Source organism: Armigeres subalbatus, chromosome 2 (genome assembly GCF_024139115.2).
Source record: "Armigeres subalbatus isolate Guangzhou_Male chromosome 2, GZ_Asu_2, whole genome shotgun sequence".
In the NCBI taxonomy this organism is placed as follows: domain Eukaryota; kingdom Metazoa; phylum Arthropoda; class Insecta; order Diptera; family Culicidae; genus Armigeres; species Armigeres subalbatus.
The window spans coordinates 1,755,738-1,774,679 of NC_085140.1; the positions used below are offsets into that span (position 1 = coordinate 1,755,738).

General features: G+C 38.1%; 1 protein-coding gene across 2 annotated transcripts; it reads left to right on the forward strand.

The window, feature by feature from the left end:
- The first annotated feature begins 793 nt into the window (after positions 1-793).
- Positions 794-18,717, forward strand: LOC134213926 (transmembrane channel-like protein). 2 transcript variants are annotated; one of them, XM_062693388.1, is made up of 12 exons: positions 794-956; positions 7,466-7,635; positions 7,702-7,896; positions 11,088-11,229; positions 11,290-11,391; positions 11,448-11,773; positions 11,843-11,953; positions 12,015-12,206; positions 12,268-13,594; positions 16,736-16,840; positions 16,902-17,083; positions 17,146-18,717. In XM_062693388.1, exons 1-12 carry the CDS (start codon positions 825-827, stop codon positions 17,921-17,923), a joined length of 3,762 nt encoding a protein of 1,253 aa, XP_062549372.1. In that variant the 5' UTR covers positions 794-824; the 3' UTR covers positions 17,924-18,717. The 2 variants fall into 2 exon arrangements, with proteins under 2 accessions (XP_062549372.1, XP_062549373.1); XM_062693389.1 differs by lacking the exon at positions 794-956 and adding an exon at positions 1,478-1,496.
- The last annotated feature ends 225 nt before the right edge of the window (positions 18,718-18,942 follow it).

The following is an 18,942-nucleotide window of genomic DNA, read 5'->3' on the forward strand; positions in this document are numbered from 1 at the left end:
TTTAGTTTAAGGCGTTTTCTACCGGTTTCAAACAATTGAAATCAGTTTTTTTTTTCAATCCCTTAATTGTAGTTCAGAGACAAATTATACTTCTCGTAGTTTTTTCGAAAGACTACCATTTCAATCGAGAAATAAACTGCTGAGGCTCGGAAACTTATTAATATCGTGTTACATATTGCTTTAACGTGGTGTTACATATTGCTTTAATATAACTCAGTTCTATCCTTTCAACGTTAATATCGTTGCGTGTGCTTTTATTACAAAGGAAAGAGGAAATATATGCAGTCGCTCCCACCTTCTTTTCTAGGAGCTCGTTTATCTTTGAAACTTTGTAGAAAGTCAAACATTCGCATATTTAATTTCGTTTGGATTTCTCCCTTTTTTAGACAATCATTTAGCAAAAATATTTTTTAACCATCGTTGTGAAAATAATTTGATCATAGATAGAGAATAATTAATTCTTTTAGATATAAAAACAACTCAATCAATAATAATTAATACATACATTTCAGTACTCTAACAACTGTTTGAAACTGTTCTTGAAAAGTAATGCTCAATTGAAATGAAATTTCAAAGAGTATTTATATATTACATAGCTACATGTTTGCATTTACACCAGGAAAGAATCATCGGTCACTTTAAGGAGTTTATCTTGTGCTTCGCGTGTAAAAAAATCAAACATGAAATGCAAATGTTTACTTGTCTAGTGAAAGAAATTCATGACTTTTAGCAGGTGTATCATCGTTTCTATCGCCATTATTCCCTTTTCATTGAGAGAGTGAAGGTTCGCAACACACATTAGCCAGCAACAGGTGTGAACTGCAATGGCTGAAGACGAATCAAAGCCCACTATGAAACGAAAGGTTTCTGGAATTTTGAAATCAGATACACTAAAAAGTCGAAAGCCGTCTGGATTATCCATAGATGTTAAACTATCAAAAGCGTTAGATGACGAGGTATGTATAGTATCCATCAGAGTGTCGATTTTCAAAATAGATTCAGCCCTAAAAGATGCACCTATAACACGGATAATAAGTTCAGTATCAGATAATAGTGGGTCGCGTGACTCTTTATTATAAATATAAATGGAAGAATGTAGCAAAAACGCCTATCACTTCAATGTTATCATCATCACAAATCTAATCATTTACAAGATTTCCCCAGAAGAATGGGAATGAAAAGGAACAGATATATAAGCATAACCGGCCAGTGAAAATGTAGGTGGAACTATCCTTTTTGGGTTATGCTGAGCTTCGAGAGGCAAACTTCAGGGTGAACTGAAAATTAATAAATGTATTTCCTGTCGTTGTCATGCATGCCACCAACATTTGAGCTCCCGCGAAGAAAAAGAAATTAATTTTCCTCAGACCGTAAAATGCGTTTTCACGTCGGGTGGCTATCCGACCATAGCAATAATAGAGCATCATAGAACAGCCTTTTAGTTTTAAATTGTCTTTCGTGCTACACAAACGGTCAAGCAAGAGATACTCGATAAGGTTTGACTTTTTTTTTTTAAATATTATTCATAGATATGCATTATGATAGTACAAACTATTTTGATAAGGAAGATAGTTTTGAGAAATATATAATTTTATTTGTGTAAACAAATGTACTGTCGACTAAACAGTTAAAGCTCGCGAGGTTAAATCGTATAGTGCAAGTCTTGTGTAGGAAATATTCGGGTTGCGAATTTTCTAGACCTACCTGGGCATAAAAGTATCATCGTGCTAGCCTCATGATATACAAATGCAAAAATGGTAACTTGGCTTAGGAGCCTCGCAGTTAACAACTGTGGAAGTGCTTAATAAACAATCAGCTGCGGCAATGTCCCTGTGGGGGATGTAATGCCAATGAAGAAGAAGGCACCATTTACGATGAAGAACTAAAATACTCACCCTCTTCTTGCAAAAAAAAAAAAACAAATACGTCATCGCGGTGGAAACCGCGATATTATTAGAATTTATCCAGCAAGTTATTAGCATTTTTCTCAAGTGTTGTGTGGGTGAATTTATTACTTTTCTATTGTAAAAGAAACGAAATATGCGCAAAATACACTCCAGAGAATGCTAATAACTTCACCGGTTTAACTCTAATTTTCTCGCGGTTTTCAGCATAACATTTCGTATCAAATTCTGCAAAAAACTGAATGAGTATCATAGTTCTTCATTTTAAATTGTGCCATCTAGCTCAAAATTACTGTTTTTAGATGTTTTCTATATATTTTTCTTAAATGAATCAACATTGATATTGCAAAAATCAGTTACAGATTAAAAAACAGAGAAATTTTTTTTAGCCTGAACAGCAAAGTCTTCTTCAGTGTGTAGCAAGTACGCCATATTTATTTATTTATTTATTTCAATGTTTAGTTTATCTTTGTAAATATATTTATTTTGTTATTTAAATTATAAAACTTTGCATGTATAGTTGCGTCTTTTGAAATAAATCTTTGTCTTGGATCACCGCAAGAATAGTCTAGAAGAAGTACGCCATTGAGTTACCTACGCTAAGAATTGGGTTGTTTAGCAAAGAAAAATATGAGGTTTTTTATAGTTTAACATAAAGAGCATGTTTTTCTGATCTCCAACATATTTTTATTTTGTTTGTAAACCTTTTATTTACATTTTTATACAGGTAACAATAAGCCATTTCAATCGATAGAATGACACTAAGATTCATAGAATGACAGTTGGCCCATGCAGCATAAGAACAAATTTTTAGTCCCATATAAATTTAAAATGCAAATTAAAAATAGTTCCGGATTTCCAAAAATTCTGAAAAATTGGGGTTAGGCTTAGTTTTTTATGCAGATTCAAAATATGTAAAAACATATATACCCCTAAACAACCCAATTGAGTGTTATGAGTTCCCTACAGTCAGCTACCAAAGAAACACATGGGGTTTAGCCAGCATATAGCGCATCATGACGCCAAAAGTAGCGCGTGGCTTGCGGCCAACGACCCGCACGCCGGTCTTTTCAAGTTGCGTTGACCTTTGGCTTGTCCGGCATTCCACGCTTGGCACGATTCTTAGCGAGCAAGCTTACTGGCTAATTTGAATCGTCTGTGGGAATGAGATGCACGATTTTGGGGGATTTCGTGGATAAATTCTTTTGATGCTCGGGTTCGCAAATTTCAACTTCGTTGAATTTCGCGAACTCTGGAGACAATGTCTAAAATTCCGCGGTATCTGAGGAATTTTCCAACTCAGAATCGTTCACTTTGTTCCGTTCCGTGGAAGAGGCAAAAGCGGTCACTTTTGATCCGTGCCGTAGTGTGTTTTTAAGGTGAAATGTGGCATAGTTTCTTTGTAGGTTGTTAGCTAATATACGTTCTTTGTAGTAGAGTAGTAGTAGAGTAGAGTAGTAGAGCATAAGTTAGTAAAGCTCAGTATCGTCTATCTTGTGAGAAAATTGTGCAAGTGCAGATCCGTGTTAGAAGAGGTAAATCATTGAATTTGTAATATGTTAGATAGTGTCTCCAACTTCGTGCGTATGTGCTATTGTGTCTTGCAAATTAGGTCCGTGGCAGCATTGGTGAAGCCGACACACTACCCCCTATTATTACGACCGTTTTTGACCCCACGCAACTGCTACAAAGGTTCCCGGGGTACACTTGGCCGGAGAAGGTTGCGAACCGTCTATTGCGCACCTTTGGCAGGCGAAGCCAACCACCGCAAATCACCGTAATCAACCATCGAAAACACCATCAATTTTCCATCGTTTCATCGTCCTCCTACGGCATAGCAGCAAATCGCCGTTGTCGTCGTCATCGTCAAGCAAAGTACCGACGGCGCATCAACTTTTTGTTTGCGCGCCAGGAGGACCATCGGCGCTTGTACCGCGCCCACGCGTAAGCCCGCGCACCGTATGAGGGAGTGAGAGACCAGCAACATCCACGCAATCAGCCGTCCGTCGGCGTGCGTTCCGGCCCGGACTACTGCTTAAAGCAGCTCCGGCCCATCCGTAGGTCCTCCCCATCAAATGACTAGCTAGTACAGAGTGAGTAAAATGCATGCATAATTGTTTGTGTCGTCCATGGCCATGTGACTCAGTTAGAGGCACAACAATTTGTTTTCGTGAGTCGTCAGTAGCCCATTGAGGACGGCTCCGTGTGAAGCTCATCGCATGTGAGAAGGTGAGAGTGAGAGATTACCGGAGAAGTTTGTCGGAGTAAGCAGATGCCGGAGATACCGCTGGCGAAGAGAAATAGCGAAGAAGAGGTGTAAAGAGAGTGTACGCACGTAGAGAGTAGAGATTAGGAACCTGCACGCACACTATAAAGCGAGTTAGAGGGAAACCAGAGGGAATGCTAGGCCTAGGCAAATGCAAGGAATAAAGAAAGTGCATTAAAATCCATATAATCTTGATTGGGAGCTTCATGTATGGGAGGAATCAGAGCCGAAATAAAAATCTAAAGTTAAAGCGTTAGACTGGTTCAAATGACAATGCGTGCAGTTTGAATGTATTTAGTTGATGTCCTTCAAAGGTTTTATGTCGCTTCGTGGTCGAGTTTAGTTCTTTGTTGTTGTTGTATTTACTGGGTAGTCACCCGATTTGACTTTTGACCGGTTTCCAATCTTGGACGGGGTGAAACAGGAACTTTTTGGGTTGGTCCGATGAGGAAAACCCCGCCTGAATGATTTTGTTGCCAGGCCGAATATCGGAGGAATTTATCCAGGAAATCTCCTGGAATTGGTGCAGTCCACTCGTAAACGAGAAGTACGACGGACGCATTTAGGTTAGCCGGTCAGCTTTCTCTTTAAGAAAAGTGACCCTTCCCCTAAGAAGGTCTCAAGCCGGGCAACGAAAACTTGTTGGGCGGTCTCCTTCCAGGAGTGGCGCATAAGCCGCCCAATTTTAAACCGGAAACGCGACTGGCCGACCCGTTATAACTGGCGCCCAACGTGGGGCTACCTATCGGGTGACTACCCAGTAAATACAACAACAACAAAGAACTAAACTCGACCACGAAGCGACATAAAATCTTTAAAGGACATCAACTAAATACATTCAAACTGCACGCATTGTCATTTGAACCAGTCTAACGCTTTAACTTTAGATTTTTATTTCGGCTCTGATTCCTCCCATACATGAAGCTCCCAATCAAGATTACATGGATTTTAATGCACTTTCTTTATTCCTTGCATTTGCCTAGGCCTAGCATTCCCTCTGGTTTCCCTCTAACTCGCTTTATAGTGTGCGTGCAATTCCCTAATCTCTACTCTCTACGTGCGTACACCTCTTTACACCTCTTCTTCGCTATTTCTCTTCGCCAGCGGTATCTCCGGCATCTGCTTACCCGACAAACTTCTCCGGTAATCTCTCACTCACCTTCTCACATGCGATGAGCTTCACACGGAGCCGTCCTCAATGGGCTACTGACGACTCACGAAAACAAATTGTTGTGCCTCTAACTGAGTCACATGGCCATGGACGACACAAACAATTATGCATGCATTTTACTCACTCTGTACTAGCTAGTCATTTGATGGGGAGGACCTACGGATGGGCCGGAGCTGCTTTAAGCACTACTCCGGGCCGGAACTCACGCCGACGGACGGCTAATTGCGTCGATGTTGCTGGTCTCTCACTCCCTCATACGGTGCGCGGGCTTACGCGTGGGTGCGGTACAGCGCCGATGGTCCTCCTGGCGCGCAAACGAAAGTTGATGCGCCGTCGGTACTTTGCTTGACGATGACGATGACAACGGCGATTTGCTGCTATGCCGTAGGAGGACGATGAAACGATGGAAATTGATGGTGTTTTCGATGGTTGATTACGGTGATTTGCGGTGGTTGGCTTCGCCTGCCAAAGGTGCGCAATAGACGGTTCGCAACCTTCTCCGGCCAAGTGTACCCTGGGAACCTTTGTAGCAGTTGCGTGGGGTCAAAAACGGCGTAATAATAGGGGTAGTGTGTCGGCTTCACCAATGCTGCCACGGACCTAATTTGCAAGACACAATAGCACATACGCACGAAGTTGGAGACACTATCTAACATATTACAAATTCAATGATTTACCTCTTCTAACACGGATCTGCACTTGCACAATTTTCTCACAAGATAGACGATACTGAGCTTTACTAACTTATGCTCTACTAGAGGGAAACAAAGAACGTATATTAGCTAACAACCTACAAAGAAACTATGTCACATTTCACCTTAAAAAACACACTACGGCACGGATCAAAAGTGACCGCTTTTGCCTCTTCCACGGAACGGAACAAAGTGAACGATTCTGAGTTGGAAAATTCCTCAGATACCGCGGAATTTTAGACATTGTCTCCAGAGTTCGCGAAATTCAACGAAGTTGAAATTTGCGAACCCGAGCATCAAAAGAATTTATCCACGAAATCCCCCAAAATCGTGCATCTCATTCCCACAGACGATTCAAATTAGCCAGTAAGCTTGCTCGCTAAGAATCGTGCCAAGCGTGGAATGCCGGACAAGCCAAAGGTCAACGCAACTTGAAAAGACCGGCGTGCGGGTCGTTGGCCGCAAGCCACGCGCTACTTTTGGCGTCATGATGCGCTATATGCTGGCAAAGCCCATGTGTTTCTTTGGTAGCTGACTGTAGCGAACTCATAAGACTCAATTCTTAGCGTAGGTAACTCAATGGCGTACTTCTTCTAGACTATTCTTGCGGTGATCCAAGACAAAGGTTTATTTCAAAAGACGCAACTATACATGCAAAGTTTTATAATTTAAATAACAAAATAAATATATTTACAAAGATAAACTAAACATTGAAATAAATGAATAAATAAAGATGGCGTACTTGCTTCAGTGTCTCAAACTTGACTCAACTTCCAGAGCATACCGACTATTCGTAATCATCGTTTAAAAACAGTGGATTTATTCCGTGGGCATATTGGTCACCTTTTTTCTTCGCGATCATTTCCAGCGATTATTTGATTTCCTTGCAATTCTGTTTCCAATGCAGAATGATTGGAAATGTAGTAATTACAAGCATTCTATTAAGAAAATGATAAAAGCCACGCATAAAATAAGGGACCTCACCGATCAGCTGTTCATATAAAAAACTGTCACGCTTATCGAATCTCCCACTTCCTATGAAGGCGTGACGTACTTAAGGATAGTCCTTTATCAGTATGAGAAAAATTTCTTTTTTCATTCATTGTTTGACAATTCATAACCTTAATTACAATGGTGAAAACTCGATGTGCATATGCACAGTATGTGAAAAATTCAAAAAATGTATCGGAGGTTACCACTTTCCTTCGATGGAATTCGAACCCACAACTCTCAGTCATACTGTGCATACACAAATTGACTTTCCAACATTGTAATGACCATGTCGAGTGGTCAATGGACAATTACACCTTCTTTTGTTTCTGTCTTTCCATGAATTTTGATATTTCATCGGTTCTTCTCTACACTACCGTAATTAATTTGATTTTCGAAAAACATTTTAATTATTTTAAATCTAATTCATTCCATTCAACAGATTTCTTCACCTTCATCAGTTTCTCCACAACTATCGGTCACATGGGCCACACATGTGAACAAAAGCAGCAATGATTGTGAAGAAATAGAACGGGAGCGTTTTATTAATGACGTATTTTTCGCATCTGAAAACCTTTCAGACATGAAACCACAAGAGCGAAATTTCTTAAGGTAATATTTTTAAGTAATCTGTGTTTTCATTTGATAATTTCACAAAATAAACAAGTGCCTTTATAGTAAGATTGAAATTCAAGAAACAGGAGACGAGGATTATTCTGCAAGCTTGAATGCAATTATCAAAAGAAAGGCAAGCATTAAGAAAAAACGTGGTTCTAGACGACATCGTAGAGCTTCAAGTCCAGTAAGCCAAATCATGGGATCAACCAGTGGCGATAGAAGACGATCAAGCGTGTACACAACTAGCTCTGGAGAGTAAGTAGAATACAATATCTACCAATTCCAGCTTATCCCTGACTACCTTAATATACAATTATAAATCGGCTCAGTTCGACGAATTGACGTAATGTATGTATGTGTACAAAAATGTGGGGCACACGTTTTTTGGAAACACTTATTGTTGGCTGATTTGTTTGTAATAAGCTGCATTCGACGAAAAAGGCCGTTTATTTTTTCTTTATTGAAAATTGGCCCCATCGGCCATTGCATGTCGAAGTTATTGACTGAAACATGTCTTCAAGGGTCTCCTATAAAATCGACTTGAACTTTAAATTCACCTTTTTTTCCGAGACATTTCATAATGATTGCGATTTTCATCATCACGGCGTATCCAACAATGCGTATTTTTTCTTATGCTCCATACAAAAAAATATATGGAAAAGTTTTAATACCTTTTTGACTCAAATTACGAGCATGACTCATATCCAGGGCTGACAATCATCGTCGCAGCAAGAAAAGCCTACTAGCGACGAGTTGTATTGTCTTCATTGCTACTCTACGCATCGTCAATGACGCGCACGACGTTAGATTTCAACGTGCAACCAAATCGTTATTCTTAAAGTGGCAGCTGCCATGCGAAGATTTTTATTAATTCATGGTAATAATGAAGACGTTATAAATGTTATCGAAACATGTATGTTACCAAAGTTCTTACTATTTGTTTGTTTTAAACGCCATTATGTTTTTAACCACTCCATCTATAATGACGTGCAAGCAATTATGTGAAGAAGAGACGACGGAAATCGTCATAACTTTTGGCTGCGCGACTATTCCTTATATCCCTAGTAACGGTACAGATCAGATTGCCTAATTAGTGAGCGAATTGATCGACTCAATAACAAAACACTGAAGAAGTTTTCAAGTAGAAAACGAAATACGTATCTATTGATACTAAAGTGAATGTAACGGAGGTAAATGGAAGCATTTTAACCTTTTGACTGTGCTCTGGGGTCAATATGACCCCAGGCCACTTTGAGTGGCTGCCATTTTTTTAGTTTTCAACCGATTCTCCTAATTTTTGGTAGTTTGATAAAACTCGCCGAGATCTGTCTCCTAGGTGCAAATTTGCTTGAAAAATCTTGAAAATATGCGCTGCAGTGTACTTTTTTCAAAAAACTTACGTTGTCTGTGCTCTGGGGTCAAATTGACCCCAAATTGAAATTGCTATAACTTTCTTAATGTTTGACCAATTTTGGATTTTTGGGGCTGTTTCGAAAGATAATTTAATCATCTTTCAGGTCGTTACCAAAGATTGATTATAGGTGGGCGGGTACACAGCGTGGAGGGGTTTTCGTAAAAATGGTACAAAAAAAGTGATTTTTCATGCTTATTTTACTTATATCAGAATATCCTACCCATTTTGAACTGCACCTTTTCAAAAAGGTTATACAGGAAGGCGTGTGCTTTGACATGAGTCATTGATTAGTTTAGAGCTTGATCGCTAGGTGGTGGTATATTTGAATTCATTATTCTAGACTACTCAAGTAATTCCGATATATGGAATTTTCCTCATTGTAAATATTCTTATCGCACAAATTTGAGATTTGTAAAGATGACGTCTTTAACAAAGTTCGTCTTGTAGGAATGGTCTAACATGTGACGGAATAAATAATTAGGAAATTTACAAACAGGCGGCGCTAGTGTGCTTGCAATATTCTTGCATGTTTGAAATATTGCTTTAGCTTGAGATCCCTCATACCTATACCCAAGTTGTATTCGGCAACATTGTTCAGCATGTTCAGGACTACAAAGCGGTGCTCAATATAATGAGCACTTGTTCCAAGATGCGGCGCTAGTGAGCTGTTATATTTGAGTATATTGTTTCTTGTGAGATCTGATGTATTTTGGTTTGTAGCATTTTTGACAAACATGAATGTTGTGGTAAAGTTCATCAAAAGTTTTCTTTGTATTCAACCTGTTCCAGCGATGCTGCGAATAAAAGAATGTGTTCGCAGAATATGTTTTAGGTCATCCAGGAAAACCCCGGAATTAAGGCCTTTGGGTCTACATGCGTAACCAAAGATCAGACAATTTTCCGCCTATTTGTAAAATTCCCAATTATTACTTCCGTCACAAGACAGTCCATTCCCACTAGACGACCTTTGATCAAGACGCCATTTTAACAAATTTGAAACTTGTGCGATAGGAATATTTACACTGAGGAGAATTCTTTATATCGGAATTACTTGAGTAGTCTAAAATAATGAATTCAAATATACCACCACCTGGCGGCCAAGTTCTAAACTTATCAACGCCTCATCCCAAAGCACACACCTTCCTATATAACCTTTTTTAAAAAGGTGCAGTTCAAAATGGGTAGGATTTTCGGATATAACTAATATATTCATAAAAAATCACTGTTTTTGTACCCTTGTTCACTAAAACCCCTCCCCGCGATGTACCCGCCCACCAATAATCAATCTTTGGTAACGACCTGAAAGATGATTAAAATATCTTTCGAAACAGCCCCAAAAATCCAAAATCGGTCAAACATTAAGAAAGTTATAGCAATTTCAATTTGGGGTCAATTTGACCCCAGAGCACAGACAACGTAAGTTTTTTTGAGCACAGACAGAAGGTTAACTGTCTAAAACTTCCACGGATTTTTTCCATGTATCATTCGTAGAGGAGGAGGTTCGGTTGTGAGCACCCTTTTGAATTTAGTCCATAACTTTAGTTCTAGTTGGTATTATGTCTACATTTTTATACCAATGGAAAGCTAGATGTAGAAGGTGCCCATAACCGAACCAATAAAAGTGCCCACAATTGAATTTGGCAGCGTTTCAGTTTTTTTTTTAATTCAATCACACCATTTTATGACACTTTGAAAAAGGTCAAACAAAATTTATGTATTGATTTTTATGTAGAAAAAAAAAATTGCCCATAGTTCAAAGTAGTTTATCTAGTTTGGTATTCTGCACAAAACATCGTGTTTCGATAGCAAATGAATGACAGATGTCAGAATAACAGTAAATGCTTTCTGTCAAAAGATACGTGGGGGTGCACACAACCGAACGGTGCCCACAACCGAACCACCTCCCCTATTAATTCAACAATTCGAGTATGTACTTAGACAAAAACACTCAAAATATAGAAACTATCATAATTTTGTTACCGCTTCAATGGTATAATATTAAAGGTCATATTTAGTGTTAATAAATTTTCAGAACAGCAGTTACATTGGAAGACGGAAGAGATGATTCAAAACAAGATAGAATATTTGAAAATATACGTCTACATAAAGAAGTATTGCAATCCGTCAAAATGGAGCCATGGAGTATCAAACGTAAAATCAAGCTTGTAAAACAAGTAGGTCATGTTAATCGAAAAGGTGAACATTAGAAAAAAATAATTGTTTTTCATATACAGGCCAAAAGCTATGTAGTACAACATGAAGGTGATTTACAGGAACACTTCACATCCCGATCGGCAAAAAGTTTACTCACACAATTCAACATCTATCTTGCGACGGTGTGTATACATTTAATTATAATCTAATCAATTAATTTTATATGTTCTAATTTCAGAAATGGCGACAGCTTTTACGAGAAATGACTAATTTTTCTACATATCTAATTCCATGGGAATCTAGAATCAAAGAAATCGAATCACATTTTGGATCGGTTGTTGCTTCATATTTTACTTTTCTCAGGTGGCTATTCTGGGTGAACGTAGTAATATCGTTCACGTTAGTTCTTTTCGTAATGATGCCAGAAGAAATTTATATCAATCGAGAGCGTGCTAAATGCGATATAAGAAAAACCATGTCCCCACAAGAGCAGGCGATTTCTTCGAATTTCAGTACCATTTGGGAGTTCGAAGGAAGACTAAAATATTCTTCTTTATTCTATGGGTAAATATTAGTTTTGATTCATATTTCAAAATTAAAATTTGTTTGAATAACAACAAAATAATTATTCAGCTACTATTCGACGTTTTCGGGAGCAATTGCATGGGGATATAACTTACCTTTAGCATATTTTCTGACTGGTCTACTAGTATACATATACAGCTTCGTAGCTACGTTGAAGAAGTAAGTGATCTAATTGATAATAAATTCGATGAACATAGATTTTTACCTAATTCAATTGAAGGATGGCCAAAAATTCACGAATGTCAAAGTTATCATCAAAAGATGATGAATATGTATTCGCTTGGAAGTTGTTCACTGGCTGGGATTATATGATTGGTCATACTGAAACTTCACAAAACCGAATGGCATCGATTATTTTGGGCTTTAAAGAAGCGCTGCTGGAGGAAGCAGAGAAAAAGAAAGATACTAGAAAGTAAGGTTTGAATTATTTTTAAGTCTTGTAACGTGTTTTAATAATGTTGTCTTATTTATAGCTGGCGAATAATATTATTACGAATAACTGTCAACTTTCTTATACTAGCTTTGTTAGCTATATCGGCTTTCGCTGTAGTACATGTCGTAAAGCGTTCGATGGATATCAAGGAAACAGATTCATGGTGGACCAGAAACGAAATAACTATTGTAATGTCATTGATTACATTTTTCTTCCCAATTATTTTCGAAGCGTTGGGATTGCTTGAATACTATCACCCAAGAAAACAGTTGAGAATACAATTGGCACGAATTATGGTTTTAAATTTACTCAACTTGTACTCTCTCATTTTTGCATTATTTGATAAGATTAGTCACATGACAGAAGAGCTCCGTAGAATGAAACCCTCAAATTTTACAAGTGACAGTCTTTGTTTGACATTAGCGAAAAACCATTCATTCAACAATATAAGTACTTCCAATATGGCATTTTTCACGGATTATATTCTTAAGCCTATGTCGCTCACATTGTCGCAAGACGCTTTTGAAACGTCAAGCAATTGTTACAAATTATTCATAAAGTGTCCCACACAAACTACAATAAATGCTGCCATTTTGACTATGATTTTTTCAAATATGTCCAACACAATTTTACCTGCATCTAATACTTCAGAGTATGATTCTTCCACTTCGTCATATATGACATCATATAGAGAAAACGATAATTTAAATTCATCATTTGCAACATTTACTAGTACTACACCATATAGTGATACAAAATTTAAACTCGACACACCCGATGACGAATTCGACTATGATGAAGATGATATTGCTTATTATTTGGAGCAAAGAATGCGAAAATTGCCAAATGATGAATTTGAAGATATTCCAATTAATAAAAGAGAACTGAATATGAGTGCCATTTATGAAAATGTTAACATGACAACCAATGAACTCGTCGAACAAGTAACACGAGCTCTTCATTCGGACACAGAAATAACTGATTTTCAAACAATGACTTACACAGAGTTGCATACTTATGTAACTGAGAAATATGATGAATTTTTAGAATCTTACTACTATTCAGAAGAACAAGATGAACAAGAAGAAAATAAATGTTTTCAATGGATTTGTGAAAACGATCCTGATTCTACAACAGAGATTACAAAAGCCACCGAAGCGCCCCACCTAGATAATTTGATGAATACTACAGAATTACCATTTGCAACTGACAGCACCAAAGAAGTTGTAGCAATTGCATTAGATACAAGCAGAGGAATACAATTGCGAAACTCGAATGAAGGCAAATTCAAGAATGCAGATATACGAACTTTATGTTGGGAAACTATGTTCGGACAGGAACTGGCAAAGCTGACAATCATGGACTTGGTAAGTTTAACATTTCATTTATAATGAGCACCATCATCTGGGATGACATTGGGTTCAGAAGGATGTGACATTAGATCAAACACTCGTGGATATTCTGAAAATTATTGGTTTGAGATAAGATGAAGATGTTTTTACTTCACTATGAACGGAAACGTGTACATTGGATTGAATAACATAATACTAAAAAGATGGATGTTTATTTAAATATAAAGTACATTAGACCCATTTAAATCAATAGACGACATTTTTTGTACACAAAAAACAGTACCCACGGACACGGACAAACATGTGCTCAAGTTTTTGAGAAGAAATGTTTTTATATTAATTGTGTTTTAATAAGATCCTCGGTGAAAAGTCAAGTCAAGTCAAGGATACTCGGCTCACACATGTGAATTGTGCTACTAGGGTCTAGGAGGTGACGAAAAAGGGTGAAGGGTGCGATAACTGGCGAGGCATTATGTTGCTGTGTACCATTCTCGAATTTCTATGCAAAGTTATCCTAGCCCGAATTCAGGAGAAGATCGACTCTCCGGCGGCAACACGCCAGATTCCGGCAGATCATGTGTGGACCAAATTCTCACGCTCCGTATAATTCTGGAGCAGGTCAACGAATTCCAAGAGTCGCTTTACTAGGTGTTCATTGACTACGAAAAAGCTTTCGTCCGTCTAATCACGAGAATATGTGGGGCGCTCTGAGACGCAAAGGGGTTCCTGAGAGAATCGTACTCTGCTTCGACGAGGTCTGCTCGTGTAGAGTGCTGCACAACCGGGTCTTGTCAGACCCCATCCGGGTCGTAGCCAGTGTGAGGCAAGGACCGTGAACCGTGATTGACCGTGAACCAAACCACGGGCTGATATGGTAGCCTGTAATGGTATGGATATGGAGCACCTGAACGACGTTGCACTCCTAGCTCAACGGCGCTCTGATATGCAGAGTAAGCACAACGACTTTGCAGGCTCCTCTTAGGCAGGTTTAGTCATCAACGTTAACAAAACAAAATCGTTGAATGTAAACGCGGCCATCCCTTCCAGTTTTATAGTAACCGTGTAATCAGTGAATAATGTTGAAAGCTTTCAATATTTTGGAAGCCCAAGGGTGTCAGACGGCAGTACTAACATCGACATAGGCAACCGGACCAAGAAAGAAAGGGCTGCTTTTGCGATTTTACGAAATATCTAGAAAAAACAGGCAGATGAGTGAACGAACCAAAATCCGAATTTTTAATTCTAACGTGAAATCCGGGTTTTATTTAACTTTATAAAGTATAACTTTACAAATATATTTAAGTGATTTTTTTTATTGACTAGAGTTCATCACTAGGAATATGAGCTGCTATATGCTATCGAAACATGGTGTGTATAGGTGGAGGACACTTAACGGCTGCAGGTGTTTTTTTCTCTTTATTAATGTGCACATGTACAAAAAAGGATAAGACGAGCTCGGTGGTCTAGTGGCTATAGCTTCTGCCTTATAAGCAGGAGGTCGTGGATTCAATTCCAGGCTCGTCCCTTTCCTACTTTGTATTTCTATCTTAGCTCTTTCTGTGTCTTACGTTCTACCAAAAACGATTCCTACCGTTAGGTTATTCCACACATTCCCAAAACCTCCCGTGGCACCTAGGTCGTAGAGTTCTCTGCATCTTTCTTAAGTAGGTGTCCAACTAACCATCCTTCCCCTTCCAGCATTCGCAAGGACGTGGCCAGGACAGATCTCGACTATTGGAGAGCGCATTGCTTCCATCTAAGAGATAGTGATTAGTCCCAAATCAATATCTGTGGTATCGGATGAAAATGATGCTACTCTCATACAATAGTCTTGGATTGTTTTCTTCTTCTTATTGGCATTACATCTAGGACAGAGCCGCCTCGCAGCTTAGTGTTCATTACTTAAGCACTTCCACAGTTATTAACTGCGAGGTTTCTAAGCCAAATTACCATTTTTGCATTCGTATATCATGTGGCTAACATGACGATACTTTTATGCCCAGGGAAGTCGAGACAGTTTCCAATCCGAAAATTGCCTAGACCGGCACCGGGAATCGAACCCAGCCACCCTCAGCATGGTCTTGCTTTGAAGCCGCGCGTCTTACCGCAAGTCTTGGCTTGTACCACCTACGAATTTGTGCGAATTGCTCAATGCTAATGCTAATGCTAATGTACATGCACAAAAAAGGATATATTTCCTATTGATAAGGAGCGCGCCTTCAATGAGATTGTTCTCTGTGAAGGGTCTAAATAGCGGGACTTTGTCATAATGCTCTTGAGAAAACAAAATAAGAACTGTATCGAAACCGATACTGCATTGCTTCTCAATAGTAATGGAGTGATTCAACATGCACGCATACACTAAGGATACGGATAAAACTACAATTGTTCTAATAACTAATGTCGCAGTAGTACACTCGAGCAGGAAAAAATGTGTAAACGCAGGTTTTTATCAACAGAACCTACGGAACATAATTTGTGCCTGGTGGCATCACAAATGGTCGATAGCAACTGAAATTCGGTATCGGATGTGGGCCGAATCTGTCGAACCTTGCGTAGGGGCGGAAACGAAATCTGTATACAAGCATTAGACTGGAACCAAGCGGGATATCACAGCAGAGGCAGACCCAGAGGCTCAGGCTCATGGCGGCGCAGCCTCAATAAAAAATAAAAGAAGTCGACCGAAATCTAACCTGGAAACAGGTTAAAGCGATAGCTGAACATCGCTCAGGATGTAGATCTTTCAAGTTGGCCCTATACACCACCCGGGTGAATAGCACCCATAATAGAGGTTTCTATCAAAAATTGAAAACTTGATTGTAACAAATACGCATCTGTAAAGTTACAGTCAAGTGGTATACTACAAACTCGTCTTATGACAAGTAACATGGGATAGCAAAAAGTACAAAAATTTCATCTACAAAATCAAATCTATCTCATACCACTTTGTATGTCGTATGTTATTGTCACACTTCCAGATTACCTACCACATTCGTTATATCTTTCTTGCATTCTTGATTTTTAAATTGCATCTACAATGGATACACTCAGTAAGCAGTTTATAAATACGTAATTCAGTTTTTATTTGGTTGGCGTTCTGCTTCTGTTTTCTCACATATTTTATAAAACTATAGGCAATATTTGTTATCGTTTCAGCTCATGACTATCATCTCAACAATAACTATCGATTTTATAAGAGCACTGTTCGTTCGTTATATGAATAACTGTTGGTGTTGGGATTTGGAGAAAGTGTTTCCAAAAGTAAAAAAGAATTAGATGAAAAGCATGCAGTATCGACTAAAATATTATCCTTAAATTTTAGTATGGCGATTTCAAAATAGCAGAGAATATTCTCCACTTGGTAAACAATCAAGGAATGGTTTGGATGGGAATGTTTTTTTCACCAGGCTTAGCAGTCATCAATATATTTAAATTAATAATCATAATGTATCTTCGATCCTGGACGGTTCTCACATGTAATGTGCCACACGAGGTTGTATTTAGGTAAAATATCACCTTCAAAATCGATTTTAAAATCTCTGAATATTTTATCCACTTATTTACAGAGCATCGAGATCTAATAACTTCTACTTCGCGCTGCTGCTAACTATGTTGTTTCTATGTGTGCTTCCTGTAAGCTACGCGATTGTTTTCTTAGAACCATCTTGGCATTGTGGACCATTTTCGCATTCTAGTAGAATTTACCACCTCCTTACTAACGCGACTCAGAATATTATACCGGAGGCTATAACTAGATACATTGTGTCACCAGCAGCAATAATTCCACTACTGATGTTATTGATTTTGATCATTTATTACCTTATATCACTAACAGGATCACTGAGGGAAGCAAATCAAGATTTGAAATTACAATTACGAAAAGAGCGTACGGAAGAAAGGCGAAAAATGTTCAAAATAGCAACAAATCAGCATTGTCAACAAAATGAGGGAATCAATGGACTTTCAAATTCATGGCATAAAGTGTTGGATTCTACAAATCAAAAGATACAGTCCGCATCTAACGATAGCAACCATAATTCCGATACACCCAACAATAAACATCGTCAACTACTGCAGCGAATGATGCAAAAAGCGTTACAGAAACCATCGGACTGTAGTACAGAATCCGCAGTTGGAGATGAATGTGTTGCAGTTGGAAAATTTATACAAAATACCAATAATAACCAAATTGAATCGAATCAAAATGACCCCATTTCCAACAAAATATCCATTAAAACAATAAATGAACAGAAAACGTCTTCCTGGGTGGAGAAAATTCCTGTAATCACTATCAGTAAAACATCAAGTGATGAATGTGTGCTCGATTCAGAAGTCGAAGAGTAGTAACATAACCTAATAGAATTTACCCTAGTTCAGCTGTAATTGAATGTATAATTGATTGCTTTCCCAATTGGATTTGGATACTCATATTTTATTCATGCTTTATAAACACACGCGGCGCGAATTTCCCCGTCGCTTGGCGACTGCGATTCTGCTGCCGTTGGTATGGAAGCGTAAAGAGGCCCGCACATAGCATATGTTTGCGTTGCAACGCGTAGAGTCACATGAAATCGCTTAGGTTTGGGGTAGCCTTAAATCGCAGATAATGGATGAAGCCTGTACCGTACATTGGCAGTGAGAAAAAAGGATTCAAATATTCGTCTTTTATTCAAATAAGTGAGAATATTTTAAACTTCTCGTATGGTAAATGTAACATATTAGACGTAACAAAGGAACACGATTATTAGAATAACATTCTATTTGTTGCATAAATGTCGGTTAAGAATTATATCTCGAAAAGCTGGTTATTTATTTTTTACATATAGGTAGTATACGGACGGATTTAATTAATTTCAATATCTTAATTTTCACAAATTGTTCAATTCCTCCTTATTTTTTTCGATTTTTTGTGATTTTTTTTCTGGGGGACGCAATGATTCATTAAATCCAAATATATAAGAAAAATATATAATTAAAATTATGTCCGAAAGTTTAGTGGGGGGCGGTGTGATAATGAAAAATTAATTATAAAATGAAAAATAATATTAAAAAACTGCTTGGATTTGTTAAAAAATGTTTTCAAAATCCTCTAAATTTTCCGATTTGTTTTGTTGCAACCTCAAAATATTCAATCGTCTAAGACGAGTTACGTAACCATTTAATTCCACCAATTATTTCGATATCTTTGCAGATACGTATTTCAACCACAACTGTGTGGTCATCTTCAGTGTCTCGTACTGCGTCGAGTCAAGTACGAGACACTGAGGACGACCACACAGTTGTGGTTGAAATACGTATCTGCAAAGATATCGAAATAATTGATGGAATTAAATGGAGCTACTTAACTCGTCTTAGACGATTGA

Bases quoted from the DNA above. Each gene is read 5' to 3' on its own strand.
- LOC134213926 (XM_062693388.1), top strand. From the start codon at position 825: ATGGCTGAAGACGAATCAAAGCCCACTATGAAACGAAAGGTTTCTGGA. The intron at 11,954-12,014 runs GTAAGTGATCTA...ATTCAATTGAAG, and splicing joins TTCGTAGCTACGTTGAAGAA to GATGGCCAAAAATTCACGAA. The intron at 13,595-16,735 runs GTAAGTTTAACA...TTATCGTTTCAG, and splicing joins AGCTGACAATCATGGACTTG to CTCATGACTATCATCTCAAC.